Source organism: Acartia tonsa, chromosome 7 (genome assembly GCF_053477335.1).
Source record: "Acartia tonsa isolate MP-2025a chromosome 7, ASM5347733v1, whole genome shotgun sequence".
Classification (NCBI taxonomy): Eukaryota; Metazoa; Arthropoda; class Copepoda; order Calanoida; family Acartiidae; genus Acartia; species Acartia tonsa.
In genome coordinates, this window is record NC_137266.1 from 14,854,465 (window position 1) to 14,880,388 (window position 25,924).

Genomic DNA, 25,924 nt, shown 5'->3' on the forward strand with positions numbered 1-25,924 from the left:
AGACATAGTTTTTTCGTATGGATGAGAACCGGTTCCTATCCACCGGATTCGAATGAATACGAGAAAATATTTTTAAAGAAATCACTTTTAATTTAAATATGTGCAAATATATCTTAATAAAATTACATACATACAACCTTAAAATATCAACGGTAGGATTAAAAGACTTAAGAAAAATTTCTGGTTTTTTTATGAAGATTTCTACCATTAGCTAAAGGAATCCAACTATACCTATTTTTCTTAAATTTAAAAAAATCATTAAAGTTTTTCGCTAAAAACACTTTTCATAAAAATGAAGATAAAAAGCTTGAATAAAAATTTTCCTCAAAAATACTTTAAAAGAAAATGCAGTAAAACAATGAAAAGAATTACAGGTAAAAACATGCATAGATTCAATTTATGTACTTCCAAAAAAAGGACATTGATAAAACTTGAAATTGCTAAAAAAGCAACATTTTATTAAGTGCTTAAAACTTAAAAGGTAAAATGTCTATAAACTAAAATTGCTAAACATTTAAATTTTACCTTCATAAAATGTTACTTTATTTAGCTATTTTGTTGTTGCAATAACATTATACCAAAAGTGGACTATGCACGAACAAGAGGAAGAAATTATAAGCATTTCCAACAGTAATTTTGAGTTTTTTTGGTGATTACACTAGGTTTCTGTCCACTAAAAAAGTTTTACAATAGTTTCATATAAAAAAAATTTGAAATGTCAGTGATTTTTGACGAAATATAAACAAATGTTTTGTTGTCTTTAAAGTGCAAAAGTACATTAGTCAACTGAGGTGGATTCTTTAAAAAAAACTCGCTGGTGAGGCAAAATTATTTTTGTCAAAAATCCTCTAAAATCTCATTAAAAATCTACAAATATTAAACAAAATTTTATGTAAATAACCCTTTTATGATTTTATTTGATTTTTGTAGATTTTTTATTTTATTTTTGAGGAATTTTCACAAAAATAATTTTGCCTCACCAGCGAGTAGCGAGCCTATTTTTTTTAAAGAATCCACCTCTGTTTACATAATTACAATTTACCACACCATTTTAATTCATTTAGCCATATAAAACAGAATCCAAGTATATCAACCAAAAAAAGCCCTACATCATTGCTGGAAAGTGCTTAACATCACGTGCTTTCATTCATACATAGTCACATTTGTTTCATTGTGTCCCTCATAAAAACTGTTCAATATGTGAAGGGTTTTTTTTTTCAATGGTACATTTCATACAACATCATAAAATCAATATTTTCCATCACTTTATTATAAAACTGGTATTTAGAAATCTTTAAACAATAATAAACATAAAGATGAAAAAACAACAAAATGGGTCATTTTTAAGGTGGGTATACTATCCTTATTATCAAAACACCTATTTCCTCAGCAAATTCCAGGATGTGAAAAAAAATTTCTTTTTACAAAATTTTAATTCACTAAATCCCTGAAAAATTTATAGGTACCTATAACAGCTTTTAAAAAAACTTTAAAGTAAAATTAATGGACCTATCTCAAATAGATTTTGTAATATTGTTCCTTAATCTATAAATTGTAAGAATTGGTCTATGATTTTGAATCCGCGGATAATTTTTCCCAGTCATCAGATCCATTGCTGTCCTTCTTACTGTGCTGTTTCTTGCCTGTTTTCAGGGATGTAGAGATAAGTAAATGGAATAAAATTAGATTTAATTATGCTTTAACTTCATGGATTAACAACCTAATACAACACCCTTCTACAACTAACCAGAGAGGGATGGTTCATTTGACTAAATTATGCTGGTACCTTAAGTTTAAAAAAATGTTATTACTATGGATTAGAAATATTGGTTACAACGTTTGAACACCTACAGTTTAAATCAACCAATAATGATTAAATAACAGTACCCAAAGTTTTTAAGCCTAAAAAAGGAAAACGTGATTATAAAACTACGGGTACCAGTGTAATTTACAGTCCAATGTAGCTTTGCCTCCCTGCTAGATGTCACATGACTGGCAGAGCAGCAGTCTAGGTAACATTTTGACCATTTACTAATCCATATATCCTGCCTTTACTAGAGGTGGTTGATGAGGAGCTGCTAGTCTTAAGTTCTTTTTCATATTCACTCAATAGTTTCTCCTTAATAAAAGAGAAGTATGAGAAGAGGTAAGGGCTCGGCAGCCTCGCGTTAACCGTATGTAAGCCTCGGTGAAATCGTCATTTGTAAATTTAAAATTCAGACTGTCTAATCTGTTCCTATACAGACAATCCAGCTTTTCAGAATTTTTTTTTTTGCACACAAGCGGGTTTAAATTTAAGGCTTATGCGCGGCTGATGCTAATAATGGCTCGGCAGATGTCCATTTTTGTGTCTAAAATCTAAAAATGTCAAAAATACAAGCAATAAATTCAATAGGTAAGTAGGTAATGAATGAGCCCTTTCAAAAAATATTTGAAGAGTAGAACATTAAGCAATGTAGCGATTGGATACATCATTTGATAAGTCTCTTCAGTGTCCAATATTCACCTACTCTAAACCCAGAATAATCTACCTGTGATGATACTACCTGAAGTTCCTCAGAAATGCTTGGCTCCCCACTCTGCTCCTCATCCTCATCGTCCCAGTTGATGTTGGTCTCCTCCTCCACAGCTGTCCGTTCCGCGCGTTTTCTCAGCACCTGACGCTTGGCCTCTTCTTGCTCCAAAAGGTGAACCTGAAAGTAAGAAAAATCAAAACAGAAAGACGACTTTTTATGCCTTTCAACAATGTTTTCTCAGAACCTTATAATAAAAACGACATTTGGATTCATAAAAAACAGCTGTTTGTTCCACCGTCGTAGGTTTTCTAAAATTTAACACTTACCTTTTTCTTGGTTGTAACTTTTGTTATATACCTACAAGAAATTAAAATAAAAGCCCAACAAGATATGTTAATTCTAGCTCTCCTTAACTTAGAACTCAAAGAAATTATTTCATGAGGTGGATGAGGCTATAATTCCCAAAAGAAATAGAATACCTATTAATAAAATTTTTACCTTATAAAAGTATCTAGCCCAGAAAAGTTTGTGAGACACATCGGCAGGTACAAGCTTGCTGTACATTCGTCTAACAGAGGCGTTGTTGATCATAAGGTCGGAGATCTCCCCCTGGCGCTTGTCCAGGTCAAGACCGGCCAACCAGGTTGTCCAGGCTTCGTTGTCACTTGGCTCCTGAAATTGACAGTATTACTACCTTTATAATTGTTTTATTTAAGTGTAAGGTTTCCCAGTTAATTCAAGTAGTACAGTTATACCCCAATTTTGAAGATATAGTTTTTAATAAGAACAAGGATGACAACATCCATAAAAGCGAAGCACTGAAACGGTAGGACAAACGGACACTAACACTTGTATAGTGTCAGAACTGAAAAATCAGAATATAAATGTATAAATGTCGAAGCAAAATTGTAAGTAAAATTGTTGAAAAACTGCTTGATACAGAATAATGTTTATGGACATACTTACATTTTTAGGACTTGATTATAGAGTTGCTTCGCTTATAATATTGTACTTTGTTGTCCCAGGAATCAGTATACCAAAAATCAGATCAATCGGATTAGGTATTAAATCACATAAAAATTTGTTGTTAAAAAAGTAAAAAAATCAACATGTTTAAAATGGACGTACGGACATTCTGGTAATGATTATAGAGTTGCTACGCTTTCTAAATCGTACCTAACTACTACAGGAATCACCATGCAAAGTTTTAAGTCAATAGGACAATTCTAACATGCCTAAATTAGCGAAAAAAGCTATCCGTTACGGACGTACGGACCGACCTTAATTATAGAAAAGCTTCGCTTTTAAAAAGATGAAATACACAATAAATACAAAACATTAAGTTTTTTATCCTTATAATAAAGTAACAGGATCTCTGTGTGTCTGTCTGTTTCATGTTTATGATGACAATCAACATGCTGATTTCACCCTCCTAATTAGTCAGATTTAATTTTTAATATATATTAGTAGTTATATATTATTTTAGTAACGCAACTGCTTCATAACAAGATCCTACCTGTGTGTAGGTAGTAAGGTCATTAGCTAGGGCATGAAGTTGTGCTTGGAGTCTGTCCAGGATTATTGGTTCAGAGTCGGGACCAACCAACACAGATTCTTAAAATATAAAAGAGGAATATTAATAGGTTAATAAAAGTCTTTGATAAAAAAAATCATTCCTAGTGAGCATTTGACTAGAAGTACCAGGAATTAAAGTACCATTTTCCAGAAATAAAGTATATCATATATCTGCTAGTAAATATTCTATCCTATTTACTGGTAAATATTCCAGAAATATATATGGTATACCTGCTGGTAAATCATCCTCAGTAAACATTTGACTGGCGTATCCAGAGGCCACATTCCAGAAAGAGGACACGGATTTGGTCACACCTGTCACAGAAAAGGATGATGCAAAGAATAAATGTATAAGCATTGATGTATAACCCAAGCAACTACATGGCCTAAGGAGAGGGAACCTTTTTCGTCTGCTAGAAAATTGCTTTCTGCTCTTTTGTGGCGACTTGGCTGTGTTTATATTTCAGACGCTATTGACTGATAGGTATTCAAAGACCCAATTGAAAGTCGTTACCCCTCTATTCTTTTACTTTGATATGTTAAGTAAAAAAGTATTTAAGTATTTAAGCTTACCATCAATTGCAGCTTCAGTCATTTCATCAGTGACTTCGTCTAGCTCCTTGATGCTGTTCTTCAGCACTGAAGTAGCACCTGCAAAAAACAGATTATTTTTTAATCTAAAGATTGTACTTCAGATTCATAGAAGAAAGGAAATTGTAAACATTTTTTTGTGCGCGGGTTGGCTCCTGGATGGGTAATATGTGTACACAAAAAGGTCTCTCAGCTACAGCTGAACAAAATCAAAGCAACTGCAGCTGAATCAGATGCCAAACCTTTGGCTTAGAGTTGTGCATATACCTAGTGATTTTGGATTGTAGATACATGAAGAAAAAAAAACTGGTTCTTCTCATTGTCAGAAGTGATTATCAATTTGTACCTGTAATTTTCTGTGAAGCATTATCATAGAGTGGCAGGATGGGAGTTGTTGCAGACTTGACAGTCTCCTTTACATCTGCCAGGTCAGAGGACACGGCCTTCATCACCTCCATGGACTTGCTCTTCACCATCTGGGTGGCTCCGCTGGTTGCACTGGACACCTGGTTCAACTTTATATTGTGAAACCATGATAGTATTATTTTCATTAGTCATTAAAAAAGGATCAATCCAGGGTCTTGCATTAGCAACTTAGAATGATAAACAACAATACATTTTAAAATACATGACAAAACTAAAATTACTACCTATATACTTATCCTGAACTTTCTTTCTCGAGGGATATTATATATAATAATTTTCATACAAAAGAATAAAGAATTAACTAAGGGTAGTAGAGTCTATCTTCGATCATATACTTAATATGGGTAAAAGTTGTATGGCTTTAATATCTGATACATGTTTGATGACTGGCAATTAATAAAACCTGTTCAAGTAGATGGGGCTGTTACACAGCTGATATATTACAGCGGCTGGTATTTACCTGACTATAGGCAGCTGCTAAACCCTGTTCTAAGAGATGTGGCTGTTGGACAGCTGTTGTGATGTAGCTACCCCAACCACCAAGCCAACTGCTTCCTGTACCAAAATGAATTTTAATACATTTTTTGATATGATCTTTTAAAATAATTAGGTATCTTTACTGCTCAACAATGACACAATTATCAATAAAGATTTCCTAAAAACAAACACAAATCCTAATACTTAGCATCCTAGGAGAAAAAAGCATAAAATTTATTCCTTTAGCAACTTGGGTCTTCTCCCCATCCCCAGCAGTAGCTTCACTCCCCTCTTCTTTAGATTCTCCCTCCCCTTCCTTAGGTTGTGACGTCACAGCATCAGCTGATTTGATCTCTTCAGCTATGGTGGTTGGCTGGGCAGAAACCGGTTCTGTTAAGTTCAATCCTTAATTAATCTTTCAGTAACAAATAATATTGCAAGTTGAGAAGTTTTAAAAATGAATAATGTAAGATTTAGGAGTTTTTCTTTGCTTATTAGGTTAGTTTATTGATTTCATATTGGGTACTTAGTAGACCCGCTGGGTTATGGCCCTGAAGGGTAAGTGCTCCCCGCAAGAATTAGGCAATAGCATAGTAAAAATAAACACCACACCCCCCACCCAAAAAAAAAAAAAATTATTTTGAAAATAAGGGGGATAATCGGTCCTCAACCGGCCACTTGTAAGACATGACAATGATAAAAGGACTTTTTTAAGGATTAGTCCCTGGTGCTGTAGCAATAGCATCTTTAGTTTGGTCTGATGCGGCACTTTCAGACATTTTGATTTTAGTGGATTTTTAAAAATATCTTTTAAATCTCTGAAATTAAAAATCTTGAATTTGTGATTAGAGACATGTAATTGATTCTAAATAACAAAAAAAACCCAGGAAAATTATATCTTATGTCCTTAAAATATAGGACCTATTCAAACTGATAGAAAATATATTATTAAGAATGTTTTTTTTCCTGTTTTTAATTGTTACTTAAATCAATAGAATTACAGTATTAATGTGAAACATTTATAAATATACTAATTGTAAAAATATACCCTGTTAATTCTCTGTAATTGTAGCAATAAAAAACAACATTATATAAAGCAATTTCAGGCAGCAGTGAATTAGTTTAGCAACCAATTTGGTTAAAAGGCATCAATTATTTAACAGGGCATTACAAGTTGAGATTTGATGAGATTTTTCAAGAAATAAGATTTCATATTAATTATATTTACATTTAGATGTTCATAAGATAAGTGTAGCTACTCCAAAACTGAGGTATAGCATGATGATTATAAATTTTTTGCTTTTGACAGTTTCAAATACAAAACAAATACCTAAGCATAAACTGATCAGAATTGATTTAGGTTAAATGTCATTAAGACATATAGGTAAATAATAACAATTTCATTAAATTAAAACTTTACTCTATTTATAATCTAAACTGTTGGCTTGTAATTGCTGTAAATAAAAATGTTCTTATAATTATAACACATAATTTATGCAAAACCTATAAATAATCAATAAATATAGTAAAATAAATAGTTTTAAATAGATGACAATCAGACAAATCAACGGTATTAATAATAATTCTCTAAATAACCTTATTACTAATACAATATTATCTCATAAACTTTTAAAAAGCTCTTTGGATTTTAGTTTTTCTTTGTAATAATCAAAATAGTTACTTTAGTTGTACTTTATTCTTCCTATAAGGCAAATTGCATATATCTAAATATGAAAATACATTAATTTAAAAAAAAATACCTAAACAATTATATTAATTTCTAGAAACTAGAAAGCAAAGCTAAAAAGGCAAAGCGTGTAAAGTTAACATTACAAAACCAATTGATATAAAAAATATTCTGAAAATGAATTTCTAAGAAAAGCTAAGATAGGTACCTAGGTAGGTACCATTTATATTTTATAGTTTGCTTCTGATTTTTCCACAAGTCAAGTGTACTACATCTAATTGCGGTAATACTTCCACTTCTTTCATAAAACATTAACAATAAAAAATACCAAAGGGTTCACAAAATTATAATCAAATAAAAGTTGGAGGGGAATTTTCCTTTGGATACTCTCTCCAACAGATCTATAGTATGGATGTATAAACAGATAACTATCTCCCTTTCTTTTTCAATGACCTATTTCGTCTGCAACCAAATTATTTTCTGCTGTTTTAATACATACCACACCATGTTTTGATTTTCAATGACCCAATTGAAGGTCAGCACAAGGACAGTGCGAAGGGGAGATACAGTTATTTAACCCTTTCTCCCTCTAATATATCTCCGTCCTAAAACAGCCTTTTTTACAAATTTATTTTCAGGATTATAACTTAAAAATGTTCTTTACAAAAAATCTAATATGAGCACTCTATATATATCATACATTTAAATAGGGAATTTAACAACTTTTGTATAAAAATATTTGAGAATATTAAAAGCACCAGAATAGTTTTCATTTTGACAATTTGAATTCTAGATAAATTGTTAATAAGGTTTAAAAATGATTAATATCAGACATAGATTCAAGTAAATCCGCAAAAAATCCTTGTTTTGTAAACTTAATCCAATTCCATTATGTTTTCCAAAATAAACAATAGGTACTAAATATTTGGATTCTCAGTTCTAAAATTAACAAATGTAGAATCTTTAACCCCCTGTTATAATAAAATAAACCAAAATAAAAAGGTACAATTATAAAGGAAAGGCACAACAAACTGTTAAATAAAAAATCATTAGCTAGGTACTATATTTGGTTGTAATAAATAGTAATAAATTATAGCTTAAAATCCTGCTAAAATAATCAAAACTAATGCAATATAATAATAAATATTGAAAAATAGAAAAATCAAATTTTTATACAGATCATTATTTAAATATGGTTAATATTAATGTAATAGGTAGTAAAAATTAGATTAAAAAATGGTAGTTTTAGATTAATTTTAATATCAAATAATATTTAGATATCCTTTGAAATTGAGACATCAACTATTCTAGATACCAAGATATCTAATATTCTTCATCCGATAGAAGAGACCAATATAGAACTATTGATATTTTGATGCATATCCAGATATCCATCAAGATATTCAACACGATAAGTGAGGCAAACGCGAACTGAAAGCAAAAAATATATCATTTTACAGTTACACATAAAATAATCAATTTTAAAAAAATATAAACGAATATGTTTGATGTGGCTTACAATATCCGTGAAATAATCAGAGTTAATTAATAAATGGTTAATTAAATCTATCAAACTAAAATGCCTCTTTCATGAAGATAAGATATAGTATGCAAATTTGATGTCAAACGACATACTCAAAAATTCATTACTTACCTTATGAGTAAAATTTCCATCGTTGCAAACATCCTGAAAATTATGAAAATATTAAAAAGATTTATGGATGGTTTTGGTTATGTAGCCATCTTAAGAATTTTAACTTAATTTGCAATAAAACTATTACATATAGTTTTAATTAATACCAGCGAAAATTTTACATAAATATCTTTTAGATAGAATTATAACATAACCCTGTGTAGCCCATTCAAAAAACCTGCAAATATTTTAATTAATACTTGTGAAAATCTTGCATAATTCAACTCAACAGAGAAAGAGACCAAAGTTAATAAATAAAATTTATATTTGTAGAATAGAGGGAGGGGACATAAGACTGTAAATTATACTGGTTCCCAAATATTTATAATCACGATCTCTATCATTTGTTGGCTTACACTATTTAGGGACTTTTGACAAATACTGATTGGGATAAACATATCATTAAAGTTAACTTTTCAACAAATAATTTTAATCTATAGAAGAGGTTATTTTGTTTGTCGTAATTGAGGGCTTTATAGTGAATCCAAAGACACTTGCATCCAAAATATTTCAGACAACCAACCCATTGATTGCACGATCTTTGTTCTGTAAGCTTTAACTGAGTTTCATTAAGATATTCTATTAATTGAGGTTCTAGATCGATACCTAGATTTTTAAGTTTTCGTGATTTTAAAGGTTTCCTGTTTTACCTATTTTATTAGGTTAAATGTTTATTGTATGACACTGCTCAATAGTATTTTTTTCCCCCAATATCCATTCATAATTTTTGAGCTTTGATACTTATGGATGTTGTCATCCTTTTTGTATTTAGCAATTGAAAATTAATTCAAAGACTTTTGGTTATCTTTTTTAATGATAAATTTTTCTGTGAATTTTATACAGTTAACTAATACCAGATTCGACAGTTTAAACTGCTTAATCAATTCTGAAGAATCCAATTTAAACTTCATTGGGTATTATTTACTTTATACAACTTAATTCAACTCATGAGAATTTGATTGTTGAATTAAAATTTAATTTAATCTTTTATATTGAAGAAATTTAATTTTCAAAAATAAATTTTTAATACCTATTCACACTAGACTTAAGCAGATCTCATTAAAGTTAAAATAAAAATTTGGCAATACCATTACACTTTATCATTTCAATGGTGGAAAAGTTTAGATATTACTAGTTTGCACAAAGGGAGAGGTAGGTTTCGGGTAAAATCCGTAAAGGTTATGTGTAGTAAAACAGTAGTAGAACGCTAAAAATTTATGTTAACTTTAAAAATTTTTTTTGCCTATAGGTAGTTCTTTTCAATAAGAAATACACAATACACATACTTAGCGAATATTATCGTTCTACTACTATTTTTAAGCCTTAAAACACACACCTTTACGGATTTTACCCGAACCTACCTCTCCCTTATTCAAGATATAAAACTCCAAAGTTTTTAAGAAAAGGAATGAGATAATATATTTAAAAAACTTTGGGTACCAATATAATATTACCAATGTCCCCTCTTCCCCCCATCTAGGCAGACCCTCCTACCTCAGTTCCCAGTATCCAGACAAAGCCGAGTATGGCCCAAGCAAGTCCACAGAGAAGGTAGAAAATCACTACAGAGATGCTGAAATTCCTACAACCTAAAAAAAGATTTATTGCCACTCTATATTATTTTTGGTGCTTTCACACAAAGACCTTTTGAGCACTGACACCCCATCCTCCCTTAATTTTAAAATAAATTGAAAATAAAAGAGTAGTTTACTATGTGCCTCACAACCCCTGTGGCTTCGGGGCAAACAAAACTGGTATTGTGCAAATTGTCTATGAAACAATGCTATTTCAAGAGAGCGGGTCAAGTCGTAATGTGCTTGAACGTGGAGCTAGATAGCCCTAGTGGCTAGATAAAAGTGTCTCAGCCTACTCCATGACTACTTAGGCCCAAACCCTAAGAAACTATGGCTAATCAATCAAAAACAATGCTAAACATGATTTATCAGCAAGGCTCAGAACGCTTCTGATCCAGCGGATATTAATCGGTTTCGAGGACATACTGTAAAATAAAGTACCTGATTCTGGTTCTTGATCCTTGGTGTTTTTGTCATACAGAGTATAGACTAGGGGTAGAAGGATCAACAGACATCCTGCTACTATCAGCCAGCAAGGAATGGTTAGGAAACCCAAATCAACCCATCTGAAATTTCGTATTCATTAGTGATTTTTACAGGGGTGTATATTCTGCATAATTGACCCTTCTAAAGGGGGAGGGGGGACATAAAAAATATGTGGTTGGCGAGGGGGGGGGGGGGAGTGTAAAAATTAAGAGAACCAAAAACATTTTTTCCATTTTTCTACCCTCCTTGGAGGAATATACTGGGGGGGGGGGGGGGGGGGTTGAAATAAAAAATTTTGTATCAGGAGAAAAATGAATCTTGTGCAGATTATACACCCCTGGATCTTTATTTACTTCCAATAATTGAAAACTTCAAATTATTTCAAAGCTTTGATGTTGCCACGGGCATGTCCACTACTCCCTCCCTCCAAAAAAAAAATATCTTGAACCAAGAGGGATGGGTGTGGGGGGGGGGCAGTATTAGGTCCATACCCTAAAACATTTGGGTACTTACCTTTGATCCCCTTCAGTAACTAGAGTTTTGTTAATATCTTCACTGAAGACAGAGGATCTGTTCTTTGTACTGTTATTATTCGGGTCCTAAACAGGAAAGCATCATATTGCATGGGTCATTGAAATATAATAGGGTTGGGCCGGATATCCGGCCAGATATCTGGCCATTTTCAATATCCGGCCGGATACCGGATATTAAAACTATCCGGATATAAGGCTGATTTTTAATGTCGGATATCCGGTAATCCGGCCGGATATACGGTAATTTGCCAGATATCGAACATTGGCAAGATATCAGGCCGGAACCGAATATCCGGCATTAGAAATCAGCCGGATATCCGGTATTCGGCCAAAAAAGTCTCCGGCCCAACCCTACTGGAAAGCATCATATTGCATGTGTCATTGGAATATGAATTATACTGGTACCGAAAGTTAAAGAACACTTTCTTCAGAAGTAAGCCTTTATCACAACATTTTTCGTATAATTCTTAGGAGAAACCAGGAAGGGAGGGGACAAAGGACTGTAAATTACACTGGTACCCAAAGTTTTATAATCACGTTTTCTCATTCGTAGCCTAAAATTTTATTGAGTTTTTGATTGGTTGGTATTAACTTAAAACTTTTCAACCAATAATTTTTATTTTCATCATTGGGTTGAGTGTAAATCGATCGTCCATTTTCTAATCCCTAAAGATCCTTAATGGCAACAAAATGAAACAGAACTTAATTCATGCAATAAGACAAAGAAATAAACAAAATATTGAACTATAAAAACAAAGTTCACTTGTATGCGTCGTAGTTGAAGTTTGTTACTAATTCTGAAACAGGTGATTCAGTATCAGATTGATAATCGTAGAGTGAGTAAAAACCCTTCAGTTTTGTGTCCACTGCCTTTTTTGACAGGCTGCACTACTGCATAAAAACACACACACACACACAAAGAAATCAGAAAATATTTATATGTCAAAAGGACAGTGGTAAGAAATATTGCTAATATGTTTGGGCAAATCAAAATTGTAGATGAATCTTCAAACTAATATTCTATAAAATTACAATTTGCATACATAAGTGTTTTGTTTATAGAAGTGGAGGTAAAAATTCCCCATTTATCTATTGATGAAAATCATGATAATGGAATGATGTAACTGTTAAAAATTCTCAATACGTCCAGGGGGCAGGAAAGGGAGGGGGGAGGGGGGGGGGGTGTCAAAGGGAGACGAGGAAAATATATACCCAATTTTTTTTCTCTCAAAATTTCACAAATTTCTTCCTTAGTTGGTGGTGCCGAACATCTGAAACCCAACATTGTTCAAAGCCTATATTTTTTTTACTAATCAGGTGTATTATTAACATTTTATACACCAAAAATGTGTGAGTTTTAAACCCCTCCAAAAATTTTAGAGGATGTAATTTAAGTTAACCCCTCTCCTCAAGAATTTTTAATTAACAAAAATTCAATTTAATTTGTATCGAACCAAGCCATTTATAATTAGGTAGGTATAAGGGGGGGGTAAGTTTTGCCACTTTCGCGTAATCAGTGTTGTGTGGGCTAGGTATTGATCTGAGATTATAGGTTATTTAGGATAAAAGTTTACTTTTGGGTAGTAGTTCACGGAAATTTAATCAGTTTTTGAATAGGTCTCCAGGTTCAGGTGCTGCAGGCTGGAAGGTCGTTTCTGGACAGGTAAAAAAATTTAAAAAATTTAGTTTGAAGAGTTAGAGAGCAACTTATAAAACAAAATATGCCTCTTTTTGAATGTTATTAACATATCTGCAGAAAAAAATTAAAATAGGCCTCCAGGTTCAGGTGCTGCAGGCCTCCAGGTACACTCTGGACAGGTAAAATTAAAATTTCTTATTTGAAGAGTTACAGGTACACTTATAAAACAAAATATGCATCTTTTTGGATGTTATCATCATATTTGCAGAAAAATTTAAAATCGGCCTCCAGGTTCAGGTGCTGCAGGCCTCCAGGTACACTCTGGACAGGTAAAAATAAAATAAAAATATTTAAAGAGTTAGAGGTACACTTATAAAACCAAATATGCGTGTTTTTGGATGTTATTACCATATTTGAAGAAAAAAATGACAATCGGCCTCCAGGTTCAGGTGCTGCAGGCCTCCAGGTACACTCTAGACAGGTAAAAATTAAAATTTCTTATTTGAAGAGTTACAGCTTCACTTAATAAACCAAATATGCATCTTTTTGGATGTTATTACCATATTTGCAGAAAAAATGACAAACGGCCTCAGGTTCAGGTCCTGCAGGCCTCCAGGTACACTCTGGACAGGTAAAAATTAAAAAATTTTATTTGAAGAGTTACAGGTACACTTATTAAACAAAATATGCATCTTTTTGGATGTTATCATCATATTTGCAGAAAAATTTAAAATGGGCCTCCAGGTTAAGGTGCTGCAGGCCTCCAGGTACACTCAGGACAGGTAAAAATTAAAATTTTTTATTTAAAGAGTTACAGGTACACTTATAAAACAAAATATGCATCTTTTTGGATGTTATCATCATATTTGCAGAAAAATTTAAAGTCGGCTTCCAGGTTCAGGTGCTGCAGGCCTCCAGGTACACTCTGGACAGGTAAAAATTAAAATTTCTTATTTGAAGAGTATAATTTTTACCTGTTTAGACTGGACCTGGAAGCCTGCAGCACCTGAAACTGGAGTCTGATTTTAATTTTAACTGCAAATATGGTAATAACATCCAAAAAGATGCATATTTGGTTTAATAAGTGTACCTGTAACTCTTCAAATAAAATATTTTATTTTACCTGTCCAGAGTGTACCTGGAGGCCTGCAGCACCTGAACCTGGAGGCCAATTGTCATTTTTTCTTCAAATATGGTAATAACATCCAAAAAGATGCATATTTGGTTTTATAAGTGTACCTGTAACTCTTGAAATAAAAAATTTTAATTTTTACCTGTCCCGAGTGTACCTGGAGGCCTGCAGCACCTGAACCTGGAGGCCAATTGTCATTTTTTCTTCAAAAATGGTAATAACATCCAAAAAGATGGATATTTGGTTTAATAAATGTACCTGCAACTCTTCATATAAAATATTTATTTTTACCTGTCCTGAGTGTACCTGGAGGCCTGCAGCACCTGAACCTGGAGGCCAATTGTCATTTTTTCTTCAAATATGGTAATAACATCCAAAAAGATGCCTATTTGGTTTAATAAGTGTTCCTGTAACTCTTCAAATAAGAAATTTTTATTTTTACTTGTCCAGAGTGTACCTGGAGGCCTTGAGCACATGAACCTGGAGGCCAATTGTCATTTTTTCTTCAAATATGGTAATAACATCCAAAAAGATGCATATTTGGTTTATTAAGTGTAGCTGTAACTCTTCAAATAAGAAATTTTAATTTTTACTTGTCCAGAGTGTACCTGGAGGCCTGTAGCACCTGAACCTGGAGTCTGATTTTAAATTTTTCTGCAAATATGATGATAACATCCAAAAAGATGCATATTTTGTTTAATAAGTGTACCTGTAACTCTTTAAATAAAAAATTTTAATCTTTACCTGTCCCGAGTTTACCTGGAGGCCTGCAGCACCTGAACCTGGAGTCCAATTTTAAATTTTTCTGCAAATATGATGATAACATCCAAAAAGATGCATATTTTGTTTAATAAGTGTACCTGTAACTCTTCAAATAAAAGTTTTTAATTTTTACCTGTCCAGAGTGTACCTGGAGGCCTGCAGCACCTGAACCTGGAGGCCGATTGTTAATTTTTCTGCAAATTTGATGATAACATCCAAAAAGATGCATATTTTGTTTTATAAGTGTACCTGTAACTCTTCAAATAAGAAATTTTAATTTTACCTGTCCAGAGTGTACCTGGAGGCCTGCAGCACCTGAACCTGGAGGCCGATTTTAATTTTTTTCTGCAGATATGTTAATAACATTCAAAAAGAAGCATATTTTGTTTTATAAGTTGCTCTCTAACTCTTCAAACAAAATTTTTAATTTTTTTTTACCTGTCCAGAAACGACCTTCCAGCCTGCAGCACCTGAACCTGGAGACCTATTCAAAAACTGATTAAATTTCCGTGAACTACTACCCAAATGTAAACTTTTATCATAAATAACCTATAATCTCAGATCAATACCTAGCCCACACAACACTGATTACGCGAAAGTGGCAAAACTTACCCCCCCCTTAGTTATCTCTGTTTTACTGAAAGTTTTTCTCCGAGTTTTGGATCCGGATCCGCAAGAATCCGCATTTTTTTGAGTCCAAGGATCCGGATCCGCATTTTTTTGCGGATCCGGATCCTTGGACTCAAAAAAATGCGGAAAAAATGGAAAAATCTACCTAAATTTATATAAAATCTCAGACATTCTCTTGATGAGAGCCAATCTTTAAGGTTTAGGTTCAGACTTGAAAATTAAAAGTATTTTTGACTTCGAATTTAAGAATAAATATTTTTTGAAAAAAATGGTGATTTTATTTTTATTGTCAAGGATCTGGATCCGCACTGACCAAATTTGGAGGATCCGGATCCGCATACAATCAATGCGGATCCGAAACACTGGTTTTTCTGTATATTTATTCCCTCTTCCCTTTGAATACGAATTTGCTAAAAACACCTGTTATAATTTTGTAAGCTTATTAAAATCGTAAATGGTCTTATTAAATTATTGAGTTAAAGGAATATGTAAATGAACTGAAAAATATGTCTTTTGAGATAAATTTACATGACAGTTTACTCTAATACTCATCTACCTATCTATAATAAGGTTTTCGTAATATACAAACATTTCTCATAGAAATTCAAATTTTATGTAATTCTTAGGGGCTAAGAATCATCCTAATGTTTTGTTGAACAACTCCAAAATAGCTTTAATAATGTTTTAAAAGTTAGGTACCTAACAATTTTCATTCAAAAGAAGTTTTAATTAGTTTGTAATAAAATATTAATACTCGCAGACGTACTTTTTATCTCTAGACAGGAAGTGTTTTTGTTGTTTAGAGGATTAAGTTTTTGCATGTATTATACAATTATAATTCTATATTCGTAACCCTTCAAATAAAGGATAATCTAAAGAACACTTAAACAAGTCTGCTAACTGTCGGGGAGTTGTCGGGTTCGAGTCTTCACCCAGTCACATCATACTAAAGAAATTAAAAATACCTGCGGTAAACAGACTAGAAGTGCGTTAATTCCAACTCCTATCATGGCACAAGCCAGGGGAAAGGAGGCGAGAATGCTCAAAAATAACCTAAAATTAACACAATTACAAACACCTCTCCTTATTCGTTGCCTCAAAAACTTTAAAAATCTTGATTGGTTGGTTCAAACTATCAAAGGTAATTTTGTTTTAATTATAACTGGGATTGTACATCAATTCATCATCCATTGTCTTATCTCTTAAGATTACCTACTGTATGCAATAAAAACTTAACAAAGTCATACAGACAGGCATCCTTTAATTCACATAACTTAAAGGTCAAGAGAAGACCTTTGTCCTACACATTTGCTTTTATAATGATGGAACAAAAATTTCAGAAAAACTACCTTTATTTCAGATATTATATGACACTAAGAAAATAAAACCTACCTAAACTTAAAAGTCCACATGTTGACAGCATTTTTTATAATATGCCAATACGTGCAGTAACCAAGGAAGGGGAAAATTCTGCTACAACAAACACTGAAATTAAAAGAATAGTTATTTATCGCAACGTATTATAGAGAGCTTTCCGCGGATGATGAAATGAAAAATTAAAGTTTTGTTAGCTTCGAGCGGCCGTAGGCTCGGGCTAATAAAATTGATGTCACTTTTATGGTTTTTATTTTAATACCTATTCGTGGAAAATTGTATGTAATACGATGCTATGCATGATTTCAGCATGGCTGAGAACCAGTTCTAATCCAGCGGATATTAAACGGTTTCGAAGCCATACTGGAATAATAAATACAGAATGACAACATCCATAAGTAGCAGGGTGTCGGAGCCGTATAATTTTGATGCGGCTCCGGCGAGCCGTATTTGGAAATACGGCTCCGGCTCCTACCTTAAAATTAATATATCAATTTTTTTTCATTATTGAATTTGATAAAATAAAAAATAAATAATATAAAATATTTTGCTTTTATTTGATTAAAGCTATATAAAAGTAGAAGGATGTGTGTCTATTTGTTAAGTAACAATAGTTTTTCAGTTTATTATATGGAAATAGACCGTTGCCAAATTATAATACCTATTACTTTAAAAAATCATTTTTAGCTAGTCCGGAGCCGGAGCCGTTTTTAACGAAAAATACGGCTCCGGATCCGGCTCCGGCTCCACCAAAAATGTTGCTGCTCACGGCTCCCGGCTCCGGCTCCGGAACACTGATAAGTAGGGAAGCTTGGGAAATTAACCTTAGGTGCCTATTAAACAAGATATATTAATTTTAGGCATATAAACAATAAAACAAATTATTTTTGACCAAAGAAAAATAATTCAGTAGGTAAAGTATAAAAATAATGAAATACTAGGTAATTCTTTGTTATTCTTAACAAATATATTAGATTTTATGCATTCTTGATTCTTACCTCATAATAAAGACAACTGGAGTTAGTAAATGAATCCAAAAGTTAATAATAACAATGGTTGAAAATGCATACACTCTCAAATCACATTCCTAAACAAACATTATATTTAAGTTTAATGAAATAAGGCGGTGACTGATGCTATTGTTACCAAGGTTTTAAGGATATCAGGACATTCCCAATGATTATACTAAAATGGTCCCTTCTGTAGATTACAATTAGTGGTTGAAACGTTTTGTTACTTAACTTAATGAACCAACCAATCAAAATTCAATAAAAATCACCAAAGTTGTTAAGCCATGCCAAAGCGGCCTAAACTTAGAATACACACAGAAAAACTTTTTAGAAACCTTTGTTTTAAAGTTTCTTTTTGGCCATACAACAGACGATAAAACCTCATATTTGCTGAATTGATAAAAATGTTGGTAAACACTATGGGTTTAAAAATTACAACTAAATAAACATGTTACAGATACTTACCCCATCTTTTGCTGAAACAAGCCACACAGTGCCAGTTATAAGCCATGCGACTTCAAACAGAATATACACTAAAAAATATTAATAAGCAAAATGAACATGTGAGTTATTAATATAAGAAATTAGTTTGAAAGCTAAAAAGGAACTTGCAAATATATTTCTAACGATCTTTTTGTAAATATCAGACAATAAGTCAAAATACGTACAATACCTAATTATTAAGTAGCTGCGCACTATTTAAAAATAGAAAATTAGATAGATTCTAAACTATATACCTCTGTATTGAACAGAGTTATCAATTATTTCATTACATAAATTACAGCCGTGTAAACTTTTCATTGGTAAGAAAAATCTTAACACAAAATTCAATCGTATATCTTAAACAGCAGTTGAGTAAATTGCATTTTCTTTATAACGTTAGGGACCGACAGTCTAGTGGGACGGACGGACAAAGTAAGTTATTTAACCTGGAATAATGAAGACTACAGCATTATCAAGAACCTCTGACAACAAAGGCTGACTACTCGCCATCCGAGGGTTAAGTTTGTCAAATAATATATACAGGAACGGCACTGAAAATAAAACACATTAAAACGAATTTGATTTTGTCAGTATTTCAGGTTTTATACATAGTTAGCCAGGTAAGTACTTAAAAGAAAAAAATGCCCTTTATCACAAAAAAAATAATTTGATTTCTTTTGCATTGTGGAATTTTGTATGTCAAGTGTCCAAAAGGCAATGATCTTTAAACTAAACAAAATAAAAGTACAATGTTACAAAGGGGGAGGTAGGTTGTGCTATAGTTCCGTAAAGGTTTGAATTATAAGAATGTAAAATAGAAGTAGAACTATAAAATTTGGCATGGCAGTTGCTTTAATGGGATATAACGTGGATATGAACTATATTTTAGCAACTGCCATACCAAATTTTTCTACTTCTATTTTAAATTCTTCAAACTCACACCTCTACGGAATTTCAGCACAACCTACCTCCCCCTTTACAGGAAAATTAATATATCTGAATTAAAAAATTCAAAACTTTAAAGTTACCTAATAATCCCGAGCAGCCAGCGACAATATGCCATACTGGTAAATAGTTTTGGTCTGGACAATCAGATATATGCTGACAACCTTGAGAATACAAGACTACTGTTATAAAAGCAATATAACGCTTTTTATTTACAACTGATTTTTGCTGTTAGGTACAAGTAAGGAAGCATGAAGTGTAGCAACTCTATAATTGTCTATTTAGCGATAGATTTATACAGAATTTCGTAAATGCTCATAGATAATAACAAATATTAAATGCGATACAATCTAAATTTGTTAATGTTCGTTTGTTTTGACTTTTTTATTTACTCAACGCATAGGATGTATGATGCCAATCGAGAATTACTTAAATTCATAAGAAAATATTACTTACCTACGGTTATTAGTGCGATAGACAGGATAGGGATAACAAAATATTGAAGGGTCCTAAAAAATATATATTCTATTATATAAAGTAGGTAGCACAGTGGTCTATTTTGGCATTTTGGTGGACATTTCACCTACCTCTACTCAAAGTCAATTTTCTTAGCTTGTAGTTGATAGAATCGTTCAAAATAAAAAGCATGCACCTTATTATAACTCAATACAACTTGTATATTCATTTAGAAAAGAAAAACAAAAGCCAACTGGTCTAGAAAATACTTTGAAACTTAGCTAAAATTTTATATTTTCATACTATTTTCTCCAGTATGCGCTGGGACGCGGGGCGGGTAACACACATCATGTGTGCTACTCTAACCGCTGCACACATTATTTGTGTCAACATTCTTTGTTATTTGTTTGATAACAAAATCTTCGTTGTTTTCCGATAGGTGCTGTGAAGATAATGTTGGTAATCGGACACAGACGATTTCTACCATCACTGGAGAAGAATCAGTTTTCTGTCTGCCTACTTTTTTCCCGCTTCAAGTTTTTTTCGGTTATTATATATCCATTTTTTGTGCTGCAGATATTGTTTTGAAATCTGAAACCAAGCCGAGACGAGATGGCCGCTATTATTCCCGCCCTATCAACAACAGTTTCACCTACCTCCCTCCCCTCCAACTCCTGTCATCACCCCTTCTGCTACACCTGTTCTACCTCTTTTTCCCGCGTGATGTCTGTGTTTTATTACTATTCTATTTATTGTGTGTGATAAGGGAAATACATTTCCCTTTTATTCTGGTGCATTCTCCCCCATATCATGGGGTTATTTTTACCTGCATATGTCAAGGGGCAGGTCACTTTTTGTGAATTTTAAGAAATCTTTGACAAGAACCTTTGCAGTCTTTATTATTATAGGACTGCCTTACGATTTTGACTTTTCATCAATTTTGTAAGACCCCAAAAGAGCCCAGTAAGCTGAAACTGGGACCCCCCAACTCCATAATCTACTCCTGCCCAAACTACTTGCTATCAATCAAACCAACCAACTCTAACAAACTGAAACTGAAACACCAAACCAATTTAAACATTATTAATTTAATTGTGTAGTTAGTCTTTATGTTAGTTATTGATATTTTATAAGTATAACAGCTAACCCTTAACCTACTAACACATATCTAATTTTTATTTCGTATTTTACTTATTTCATTATGTATGATTTTTTATAAAAATAAATCATTTTAACACATACTATTTTCTTAAGTGGCAAAGAGCCTAATTTCGATGTTTCTAAGCAATAAAACGTTTAAAAACCTTGCAACATTAATAAACATTACTGTAGAAATGATTATATAAAGGTAAATGCCCAATCATCAAACTTTGTGCAACATACATTTGATACAACTAATTGAAGTTTCTTCACCTTTTTTACGAAGTTATTTTCTCTTAGATAAGTACAAACTAAGTAATAACTTAATCTAGTACCTAATGTTTTCAGCTGTTTAATAGCTAAATCTAGAAATTGTAAAATTTTGTTATTAATATATCCAATAAAATTAATTAGAATACGAAAATTAATTGAAGAAGTTTAATTCTACTGAAATATTTGGGAATAGTCCATTTCGTGGCAACGCACCTTAAGAGGCTATTCGTCGTATTTTTAAGATGGCTTTTGTTAGGTTATCTTAGGTTATCTTAGGTTAGGATAGGGACTATACCTAAACATTTGATGTTAAAATATCATTAAATAGTCATGTAAAATGGCTAACAGCTGAGCAGCAGCCGTTACCCAGCTGCCATATGAATTAGCCCCCACTATTTTTGAGAGTATTTTTAAGCTTAGCACCCATGAAAACCTACCTCTAGACACGACACAAGCCCTATCTACACATCATACTCTTGGCCACTCTCAGCCGTTTTCAACTGGTTCTCTAGCCGTTAAGTGGCTGGTACAAGAAATTTTTAAAATGGTTATTGGTAACATTTAACATGAATAAAAGCAAAATTATGTTTCAAGAAGTTGTTTCCTACGTAATAACTAATGGATTTGCCCTGACATTGGCCAAAAAAAGGCTATACGGCTGAGCCACCAGCCGTTAGCCATCACTTTTCCACCTTTTTGTTTGATTTATGGAAAATAGGCCTACCTAGGAATACTCATGCCAAGTTTAATAACGAAATTCCGATTTTAAGTGCCATTTGCGCATGGATTACGAAAAGGATGCATTAAACCTCCCCCCCCCCCTTAAAAAAATTTAAACATTCATTTTAAATCTCTGAAAGTCTTTTAATCTAGCATAGGCTCTTTATGGGCAGTTTAAATGCATCAGAAATTAAAATTAACAGAGGAAATAAAAAAATTGTAAAAAAATGTTTTTTTATATTGGAATTTTAGAGTCTGGCCCCTAAAATTAAAGTTAAAATTTTGAAAGAAACCGGGCCCTGCAACAACCTAAACTAAACATGAAACTATGGCATTATACCTGTATATTAAGAATAATATATGGTTTGGTATGTTGCGGGGCCCGGTTTTTGGTGAAAAACTTAAAAAACTGAAAATTATTGCCAACATTTTTTGCAAAAATATTTAGGAAATGACATAATTTTTTTTAAAAAACAACTATAAAATGGATAAAAAAAGTTTTTAAAAAATCTAAAACCCCAGTTTCCTAATATATCATGTAATATTATGAATATAAATAGGTTAAGAAACTTCATTGTATCAATATAACACTGAAAAAAAATATTTTTTCCAGAGATGGTGAAAATTCAAAAGGCAAAATTCATGACGTGAAAATAATCCTGAACCTTCATGTTTCAAAGTTCATAATTCATCAACCAGTACTTGAAAAGACAAAAACTCTTCGGTTTCATATGAGATAGGGTATATATTTTCAAAATAAATTATTAATTTTGAGGAATTCCAATGTTGATTTTTGGCGAAATGTCCGGCCTTAGACCGCTGTGGGTAGGTAGTAAGATATCTCTAGATGATCACTCAAAAAACGAAGAAGAATCCCGCGCGCCCTTACGAGGTATATAAAGTAGTAAGGTATTAACGGTTAGATCTCTCTAATCCCTGAACCGGTTGAGTTCTCCAATTTAAGGAAACTTAACTTTTAAGACACGGTTTAAGGGTAGGTATTTTATTTTTAAATCTATGTCTTGGGATACCTAATATTTTTCTGCTGCCTCTGATCAAACTTCGTGTCTACATAAGGCCCCAACATTAAAAGCTGAAAGAAGCTACTCTACAATTAAAACATACTGTACCTTGTGGAAATGCGGACATATGGAGGTATGTCCTTGTCATTCGTAAATATACACATTTTTAAATAGTTTTTAGTTTTGTTTCTAATTTTTTAATATCATCTGAAAATAAAAAAAGTATAAAATAAAGATAATTTTGAGGCACACATTCGTAGAAACCAATCAAAACAAACATATGAACTAAACAGCCATTAAATTTCACAATGGAATGTCTTATATGAGGAATTTTAAGTTCGATCCTTAATTCATTTGAATTTTTTGTTTAGGACGTCTGACTCATACCTAGGTATTAATTACGTAAGTACTATGTCACCAAAAAATCTAAATATGACCAAAGAGAAGGAGTAATTTGCTTATAATGGAAATCTAACAATGTAAAATATAAGTTATTTTATGTAAACGTGTTTTGTAAATTATGGCAGTTAAAATAAATTATTTTAAACTATATTTTCATTTTATTAAAATCACGTTTTAAGAAAAGATTATGTTAAATTATTGTATTTGAGGCATTTTTAAGTACGAGCCCATATTTGCATCAAATACCTACACTTAACAAATTAAACAAAAATGTCGTTTTAAGTTCTTATCAAAAGTTTCTCTTTTTAACTGTAACAATAAACAATAACAAAAATATTTGGTATTTGTTGTGCAATATGGTGGAATTTCAAAAAATACATTAAACGTGTCTCTAGGAGCATTTTGGCAAGCGGCCCGGGTCGTTCGGAATAAAACGTGGAAAGACAAGGATAAAAAGTTAATATGAGAAGTCTAAAGTGACACAGTTTGAGAGATCTTAAGCGAATTATGTGAAAAAATTCGCTCGTAGTATTGAATAAAAAGTAAAAGGGCTGATGTAGAAAGCCTGGAGAGTTAGCAGACAGAAAAAATTAAATTAACCTTAGTTGTCAGCTACGGCCGTTAGATGGCGGTAGAGAGACGTAGTATAGAGGGAGTACCTCTTGCGGCGTATTCGTGCATTATAAATGATATACAGGCTATATGAAGCGGCAGGGGCCGACAATGATGTACAGGCACGTTTATATACTCTTAACTGAGTGGTAGTAGAGGAGGACTCTACGTATGGCGGTACAGGCCAGATAAGTTTCTCAATTGCGGTAGGCAGATTGTGAGACGGAACGGTACAAGTTTAGATTAAAACCACGAGGGGTGGTTGTTGTCAAGCTGAGCGCGAAAGCAAGTAGTCATACACACACACACGCACACACACACTTACACTCGGACTACAGGGGCCGAGAGAAAGCTCGCTGTTTTACTTCATTCTTTATCTGACCATTGAACGAACAACATCTAAATACAAAAGTGAAAGAATAAAGAATAAAGGATAGTTGAAACATAGATTTATGCTACAAAGTCGCTTGTGATATTAATCGTTTAAGTTTTTTCTAAAAATTTATTTTTTGTAGCATTAGTTTCGCAATCCTTTATGAAACGAGAATATTAATTGTATATGTAAAGTGAATTAATCTTTTTAAATGAGAAAGTAGATTTAAGTTTCGAGAATGGTTTTTTATAAGGATAAAATATTTCAGTTTAGATAGTGGTATGTAAATCAGAATTACCTAAGATTCAAAATTAAGCACGTTTTCGTAAAAAATCGACAAACGAACGTTTCAATTGTACGAATAAGCGTTCAACTATGAATTTTTATCGAAAATTTTCTATCGAAAATGTGCTTATTTAAGATTGATGAACGAAAATTTGTTAAACGATTCGAATGAAGCACATAAGACAAAGAACTTATTCTGTTCCTATAAATCCTTTAAATTTACCATTCTCGAAACTTCTGGGTTACTTTAGATGGAACAGATTTACTCGTTCCGAGTCTTTCCGCGTTTTATTTCGATCGAGCTTCGGACAATATGACAAAATTGAGTAGGTACACGTTCCAAACGGATTTTTCTGGAATTCAAGCTATGAAATAATAATGTGAGGTTTTCATTGAAGTATTTAAAACGAAAAAGAAAATTGGTATTTGTTGTGCAATATGGTGGAATTTCAAAAAATACATTAAACGTGTCTCTAGGAGCATTTTGGCAAGCGGCCCGGGTCGTTCGGAATAAAACGTGGAAAGACAAGGATAAAAAGTTAATATGAGAAGTCTAAAGTGACACAGTTTGAGAGATCTTAAGCGAATTATGTGAAAAAATTCGCTCGTAGTATTGAATAAAAAGTAAAAGGGCTGATGTAGAAAGCCTGGAGAGTTAGCAGACAGAAAAAATTAAATTAACCTTAGTTGTCAGCTACGGCCGTTAGATGGCGGTAGAGAGACGTAGTATAGAGGGAGTACCTCTTGCGGCGTATTCGTGCATTATAAATGATATACAGGCTATATGAAGCGGCAGGGGCCGACAATGATGTACAGGCACGTTTATATACTCTTAACTGAGTGGTAGTAGAGGAGGACTCTACGTATGGCGGTACAGGCCAGATAAGTTTCTCAATTGCGGTAGGCAGATTGTGAGACGGAACGGTACAAGTTTAGATTAAAACCACGAGGGGTGGTTGTTGTCAAGCTGAGCGCGAAAGCAAGTAGTCATACACACACACACGCACACACACACTTACACTCGGACTACAGGGGCCGAGAGAAAGCTCGCTGTTTTACTTCATTCTTTATCTGACCATTGAACGAACAACATCTAAATACAAAAGTG

General features: G+C 32.7%; 2 protein-coding genes across 2 annotated transcripts; both read right to left on the bottom strand.

Annotated features, from left to right (window-relative positions):
• Nucleotides 1-61: 61 nt before the first annotated feature.
• Nucleotides 62-6,408, bottom strand: LOC145324923 (BSD domain-containing protein 1-like). The gene is made up of 11 exons (XM_080167676.1): nucleotides 6,310-6,408; nucleotides 5,823-5,975; nucleotides 5,569-5,660; nucleotides 5,029-5,197; nucleotides 4,665-4,742; nucleotides 4,323-4,406; nucleotides 4,033-4,130; nucleotides 3,015-3,188; nucleotides 2,547-2,693; nucleotides 2,050-2,119; nucleotides 62-1,643 (listed from the first exon to the last, which is right to left on the bottom strand). Exons 1-11 carry the CDS (start codon nucleotides 6,362-6,364, stop codon nucleotides 1,567-1,569), a joined length of 1,197 nt encoding a protein of 398 aa, XP_080023802.1. The 5' UTR covers nucleotides 6,365-6,408; the 3' UTR covers nucleotides 62-1,566.
• Nucleotides 6,409-8,302: 1,894 nt separating this feature from the next.
• LOC145324924 (uncharacterized) lies at nucleotides 8,303-23,353 on the bottom strand. Its single transcript, XM_080167677.1, has 13 exons — nucleotides 23,253-23,353; nucleotides 19,990-20,042; nucleotides 19,617-19,697; nucleotides 19,035-19,139; nucleotides 18,571-18,638; nucleotides 18,094-18,182; nucleotides 17,114-17,206; nucleotides 16,687-16,774; nucleotides 11,539-11,624; nucleotides 10,981-11,105; nucleotides 10,460-10,554; nucleotides 8,927-8,959; nucleotides 8,303-8,703 (listed from the first exon to the last, which is right to left on the bottom strand). The coding sequence occupies exons 1-13, from the start codon at nucleotides 23,306-23,308 to the stop codon at nucleotides 8,596-8,598; spliced, it is 1,080 nt and encodes a 359-aa protein (XP_080023803.1). The 5' UTR covers nucleotides 23,309-23,353; the 3' UTR covers nucleotides 8,303-8,595.
• Between the last annotated feature and the right edge of the window lie 2,571 nt (nucleotides 23,354-25,924).